Source organism: Ostrea edulis, chromosome 7, assembly GCF_947568905.1.
Source record: "Ostrea edulis chromosome 7, xbOstEdul1.1, whole genome shotgun sequence".
Taxonomy (NCBI): Eukaryota; Metazoa; Mollusca; class Bivalvia; order Ostreida; family Ostreidae; genus Ostrea; species Ostrea edulis.
Window position 1 is genome coordinate 25,503,642 of NC_079170.1, and position 7,500 is coordinate 25,511,141.

The window sequence follows — 7,500 nt, forward strand, 5'->3', positions numbered from 1 at the left end:
TCATAAGGAGAAGTGCGCCATGTATGAGTGTCCAAGTTTGTTTTGCGACAACATTTTTTACAAACGTAATGATGCATATCGACATCTGCAAGAGGAGCATGCGGGGTTGCAGTTTTGCATTTTTAAGAAATATGACACCAATCCCAGATTTGTGCATCCACAGGGTTATTCGATGCCACTTCCTGCAGTTGATAAGAAAGCCAGGGACTTGGCCGCTTCTTCACGTAAAAGATCTGTTAAAGAACCCCTCTTCCATCTTTCCAGTAATGCCAATCCACGAGATGAGAGGTTTCCTCCTGGTGGATATAAACACTAAAATGTTCATATATTATGTATTATAGTTGTTTAAACAAAAATTTATTGTAAATTTTGGTTTTTTTTAAGGGGGGAGGAATGTAGTGGTTTGGATTTTTATTTCCATAGCCCTGGTTTCGTAATTTATATTTACTTATTATTTGCTAGTATTTCAGTATGATAATGTTATTTACATTGAGTTTTAAGTTATTACTTACGTAAAACCCCTTTATTGTTAGTCGTTTATAAGCTAGGTCATGTGTTGACTTTCCACATGTTTTACTTTTAAAACAGGAAGTGTCATCCATGTTGGCAGTCTTTCCGTAGTACTTTTGATAGCTGTGTTCTAATTGGCTAAGTTAGCCTTAGGATCTTTGATATCTATTGGCGTTTATTTTTGGGCATAGCTAGGGTATTTAAAGCCGTGTTCGTGTAGTTTTCTTCACTTGGTTGGGGATAAGCCTCATGGCACTTTATCTCTGCTTTTAATGCCAACCTCAAGGTACACGGCATTCTAGGTTTCATTTAGCACGTGCTGAGCGAGCACTTTATGATTAGAGTTAGGATGTTAGGATTTTTATAGATAAGTTAGGTTCCCTTTCCAAGTCCAGCCTGGTTTTAGGAGATGTGGATAACAGATGTTAATTCTAGAACCACTATTCTTTATTATTTTGCCCTTTATATTTTTGGTGTAGTTCATTTGCTGGGTTAGTTATTTTTAGAGCCCAGACTTTTCAGTGTTTTTCATAGTTCAACTCTAGAGTGTTGATAGCGTTCATATTGGGTGATGTAGCTCATTTTCGTTACATTTTCCAATTCAGTTATTTATAGTAGTGATTATTCATAGAGAGATTTTTGACCATTTTCATTAGTATGGAGGCTCAGTAGGGACATATATTTTTTTTTATTTAGTCTCTCATATTTTTCATAGATCTTCCACATTCCTGCCAATTTCTATTATTTATATATATATATATATTTTCATAAACTTCCTATTTATTTATTGAGGTTATTGTTGTTCATTTGCTAAATTAAATCATATTTCTGATATAACTTTATTTGTTTCTGTGAAATTTCCATAGACTTTACTATTTGTTATATTTTGATCATTACTTATTATTTGTTATCATTTACAAAGGTTAATTCTCACTTTATTAAATTCATAAAAAACTTTAAACAGTGTTTTCATTTAGCGTTGATCATAGTTCAGAAATCCCCTTACCTGGGTTGATCATTGTAAACTGGAGGTAGTTTACCACTTTAAGCCAAGTTGGCTGGTAACTTTCATATTTTATCAGTTAAAGAGTTCTGCTTTCCGGTTACAGATACATATATTACCGGGTTCATTATGTAATAGATTAATTACTGCTACAACAGGCAGTACCTCTTTATACAGGTGTTTGATCATTAACTACTCATGTATGCATTGTATGAACATTTCAAAAAACAAAATACTCTGTATTTAAATATACATTTGTTGTTATTTATGAAAGTTTAATAAAATGTTTTTAGAAATTCAATTTTGGTCAGCATTGTTGTTTAAAAGCAGTTAAACAAAATCATCTCTGTGTAGCGATAGATTGATTAATTGTATATAGTTTAATGTCCCTTTCGAGAATCTTTCATACATTGAATTACTTTTTGAATTCCAGCTTTAGGCAATCAAAATGTTTTACAGCTGGTGACGTCACAATATGATTGAAAAACTCGAGACGGGACGTAAAAGAATCTCTCTCTCTCTCTCTCTCTTTCTCTTTCTCTCTCTCTCTCTCTCTCTCTCTCTCTCTCTCTCTCTCTCTCTCTCTCTCTCTCTCATGATGATAATTCATAATAGTAAAACACATTACCACTTTCCCAAAGAAAGAAAAAAACTCACATCGACATCGAAGCATTCTGATATGTTTATTCGACTATCAGCAATTTCGTATAATTAAGAAATCGAACGAAAGAACTGAACCCAAATGTTTATTAAATCGAAAAAGCCACGTGATGCGAATTAATTTGATGTGTGTGGCTAATTATCGTGTACTTTCATAATACTTTAGATGGCAGTGGACATTTTCGTTGGTTTTGAAACATATGGATAGGGGTATACATCAAAGTCAGATTATGACTGACTAATGAAAAATCTTATTTCCCTTTTATGTCAATACGTGTAGTTAATGAATTATGACCCTAAATTACATGTAATCTATAAATATTGGTGCTGGTGCACAAAACATGTTCTGAGCAGGTTCCCCTTTTTTGCTTGTATTTTCTCTCATTTGGGCTAATCCGCACCACCTCCACACCATCACAGTACCAAACATGGAAATTTAGACACTGTGCACAATCAATAACCCTCTACCTTTCATGTGGGACTATCCACCTTCCCTCTCAGCTACAGACCTTTTGCTGGACTATGTATGTTTTCACCGGAATTTCTTCAGCAACTGACCACGTGTCTTAGTTTCGTATTTGCACCCATTTATATGTTAGGAATCATGGTGACACCTACATGTTGTATATCAACATTTTTATTAAGCACTCGGTTACATTTGACATGCATCCTAAAATTTGTGTATACATATTTACGCATGTAATATCACTTCAAATATGGGGTATTTCCATTTTTTAAAAACGTTGACTGTCCCCTGCTACATTATACCTTCTGAACAAAAGTAAAGCTTACGTTCTTCTATAAAAGAAAGGTTCATTGCTGAATAGTTATTACTTTTCTACAAACATGGGTTTTACGCTATACACTATGCACTCGCAATCCAAATAAAAAAACAAAGCAATTCCAGCTAGTTTTTTTAAGTCTTCACTCCATGCTCGGTCAGTAATTGTTGAATCTTAACATGTCCTTCTCGAACGGCGTAGAATGCAGCATTCTGTCCATTATCATCTACACTGTGTAAAAGGTCAGGGTATGTTTGAATGATATAACGACACATTTCTAATTCACCGTTCCTACATGCCGTGTGAAGAATGTTCCGTCCGTTATTGGCTTTATGTTTAACGTCTACCTCATTATCTGCCAGTAGTTGTAGAATTTTAACGTTTCCTCCTGTAGCGGCGTATAGAGCAGCATTCCATCCATCATTATCTACACTGTGTAGAAGGTCAGGGAATGCTTGGATGATATAACGACTCATTTCTAAGTTATCCTCGACACATGCCGTGTGAAGAATGTTCAAACCAATATTGTCTTTATGCTTGACGTCTACTTCATTATCTGCCAGTAGTTTTAGAATTTTAACGTTTCCTCCTCTAGCGGCGTGTAGAGCAGCATTCAATCCATCATTATCTACACTGTGTAGAAGGTCAGGATATGTTTGGATGATATAACGACTCATTTCTAAGTTAGAGTGTATACATGCCACGTGAAGAATGCTCCAGCCGATATTTTTATGTTTGACGTCAACTTGATTATCTGCCAGTAGTTGTAGAATTCTAACGTTTTCTCCTCCAGCGGCGAGTAGAGCAGCATTCCATCCTTCATTATCTACACTGTGTAGGAGGTCGGGGTATGTTTGGATGATATAACGACTCATTTCTAATTCACCGTTCCTACATGCCACGTGAAGAATGTTCCAACCGTTATTGTTTTTATGTCTGACGTCTACTTCATTATCTGCCAGTAGTTGTAGAATTTTAACATTTCCTGCTCTAGCGGCGTGTAGAGCAGCATTCAATCCATCATTATCTACACTGTGTAGAAGGTCAGGGTATGTTTGGATGATATAACGACTCATTTCTAAGTTAGAGTGTATACATGCCACATGAAGAATGCTCCAGCCGATATTGTTTTTATGTTTGACGTCTACTCCATTATCTGCCAGTAGTTGTAGAATTTTAACGTTTTCTCCTCCAGCGACGTACAGAGCAGCATTCCATCCATCATTATCTACACTGTGTAGAAGGTCGGGGTATGTTTGGATGATATAACAACTCATTTGTAATTCACCGTTCCAACTTGCCGTGTGAAGAATGTTGCTGCCGTCATTGTTTTTATGTCTGACGTCTACCTCATTATGTGCCAGTAGTTGTAGAATTTTAACATTTCCTCCTCCAGCGGCGTGTAGAGCAGCATTCCATCCATCATTATCTACACTGTTTAGAAGGTGAGGGTGTGTTTGGATAAGATGTTCACATGTTTGTAACTTGGCATTCTTGCAGGCTTCGTGTAATACATTAGGTCCATCATCTCCTTTATCGTGGTCCTGTTTGTGATCAGGCTGTGTATCTCCTCCATTTTCTAAGAATTATAGAAATTGAAAATAGAGTATATGTGTATGTTACTCGGAGTTAGATTAGTTGTATTATGAAATTGAAATACTCGAAATTGATACAACTAGACAATTTATGAAAGGACTGTAATAAAAAAAAACAACCTCCATCAGTACGGGTTTAGGATAGGTTCCACCGAGGGAACAAGATTTACAGTATGGGACGAGTCTTAGACCGAAAACCTTGTTTCCGAGATCTACTTTTTCTATCCATCAGAAGGAAGCATTTTACTGACGGTTTATCCCAATAATTTAGAGTTTTTGAGAAAATTCTAAATTCTCAAAAATTATTTGAATGCAAAAACTAGTAAAAGCTAGAAAAACACACACATATTTGTTGATGCGATACGTTTCAAATTTAAAAAGGAAAGAATGAGGTTTTTCTGCCAAATCACCATGTAATGTAAGACATTAAAATAATATATGACGTCCTAGTCAATGACGTCTGAGCCGTGTATTGTCACAGACACATAACATTGGGACCCACACTCCCGTTGATCCATCACCCGTTTTGATGTATAGAATAAAACCAATGATGAATGCTTGTGCTTTTCTCAAACTCTTAAGTTACATTGTACAGTTTTACTGCGGTAGACAACTAAATGATCAGGGAGTCGTTACTTTGCACTGAATGTTTTTTTTTTTAACTCTGACTAGACATTAAGCCTTGGATAAATGTTTCATAAATTATAGAAATATCCTTTAACTGCCAGGAAAAAACTTGTGCAGCATTGTAAAAATATGTATCACATTCAGAGGTCTTTTTTTATTGAAATATAAGAATTTTTACCACATGATTTTTGGAAAACTGCCAAGATCAGAAATTCTCACGTGCAACGTAAAGGACATGAAATTATATTTAATCGAGACGAAGTATATCGATTGATCGGATAAACATATTTTGTATCGATCGATCGGACAAGCGTAATTTTTTCGCGCTTTAAAGAAGGTATTCTAATCGTCTGACATAATGACTAACGTCCTTTTAAAACATGGATGAAAATATAAATATCAGCAATATTTACGAATATATTTTTCAAAAAAGTTCATCGCCTAGTTGATTATCTCAGTAGGTTAAGACATCGACAACTGAACTGTAAATCGCAGGTTCGAGTCTACTAGGGGTTTTCAGATTGTTTTCTACTAAAACTGCATTTTTTGACTACATAAAGTAAATTTAAAAGTTTTTAATTTCAAAATAGTGTTGTAGATATCCTTCATTTTCCATCCATATCAAATTTCTCTAGTGTAGCATACCTCCTTAAACACCTTTTCTTAAAGTTCTTTACACTTTTCGAAATCTTTCCGGCCCATAAATGTGGTGCTTGCACCAATGTTTCTTGTACAATCTGAAGTTGTTTAAAGAGCAGGTTCCGGTACCTTTTACCATTTTTTCAATGGGATTGTATTTCCGACTGTTGACGCTTTATGTGATTTGGTCAATGATGCAAATGGTAAATATAAAAAAAACTAGTTCTAATTGTAACGGGGACCGTTACATATGTTCCCCAAACCTCCCCCAATTAAAAAGTGATGTCCTTGTGAATCTATAGCAAAAAATCATTTTATTTTAGCCTTTAATTACATGTAGTACGTTCAATATGGTCATTTCAGTACCAAAAAAATGAAAGAAAGCGTTACACGCGCATACACGCGCACGCGTGTATGATTCCGAATTTTTGTTGATGTCGTTCAACAGGCATGTGTATCATATACCCACAGTGTGAATTTCATAACGTTTCCACCAAATACAAGGAAGTTATAGCGATTTTAAAATCGTCCAATCAGAATTCAGCACACGTGCATGCACGTGCTGAGCAGTAATTCTAACCACAACAATTTGTAAGGAGTAACAAAACACATCTAAACCATTAATATCAATAGAATTTGACGAAAAACGAAAACGTTATCGTCCTTTAAAAATTGAAAACTTAAAAACGTTGCACGCGCATGTGCGTGTGCGTTGGCATTTTTTTCTTACACCAATATATAGATACACATATTGTCTACATATGCTGTGAATATCATCTCATTCACTTCCTAAACAAGATAGTTACAAACGTTTTAGTATTATCCAATCAAAATGAAGCGCACGTGCATGCGCGTGCAAATTGGTAATTTTGACCATGCAAATCAGTTAAGAGTCTCAATATCTACCTATGATATGAATTTCAAGCCATTTCAATGAACAACAAAAAAGTTAGACTGATTCCAAAGTTAGTGTACAAATTTTGTAATGCGCGTGCACGCGCATGCGTGCACGTGCTGACAAAATAAATATTTTTCATATGTACAAATGATATACTATCATCCTCTTTAGGTTTTATATCGCTTCCTTCAATATTCTGATTTTCCATTTTTGTACCCAAATTGCAATGCACGTGCGCGCGCGTGCATGCACGTGTAGACAAAATGACTATCACTATGCACATCTACAAACGCTATACTATCATCCTGGAAAGTTTCATATCGATCCCTTTTGTAGTTTCTGAGAACACTACCGGACAAAAAAGTACCGGAGAAAAAGAATAATAATAATAATAACTAGACACTCATTACTAGTAATGAGTAGGTCTTCCGTTAGACCACTTCCGGTAAAGAGCTTTCTGTTCCTACGAAAACCATTTAAATGTATCAGAAAATGTGCCTTAACAATGAATGGGAAATGTATTATCGAATTTTTTACTCCTTTCTCGTAACTTCCGGTGACGACCGGAAGTACTATTCAGATGCGTTTTCCTATAAATGACAGCGACTCTTTACTGTCTATATTCCCTGACACTTTGAAACAGACTTAATAAACTAGTATAGGTTTCAATTTAAAAGAAAAAGTTTGAAATTTGCGATTCTTTCAATCACTTCCGGTGACGACAGGAAGTGACGGTCGACATGTTCAACCCTCTACTGCACGCCTGCAAACGGAGATTGATCATCC

The 7,500-nt window shown here is 35.5% G+C and overlaps 1 protein-coding gene across 1 annotated transcript in view; it reads right to left on the minus strand.

Moving 5' to 3' along the window:
- Nucleotides 1-1,316: 1,316 nt before the first annotated feature.
- LOC125677291 (uncharacterized) overlaps nt 1,317-7,500 on the minus strand; it is a 107,020-nt gene continuing 100,836 nt past the window's right edge. The window contains exon 16 of the mRNA XM_056143768.1: nt 1,317-4,534. Within this exon, the coding sequence (XP_055999743.1) occupies nt 3,090-4,534 (1,445 nt within the window). The 3' untranslated portion in view covers nt 1,317-3,089. The remainder of the gene's footprint in view (nt 4,535-7,500) is intronic.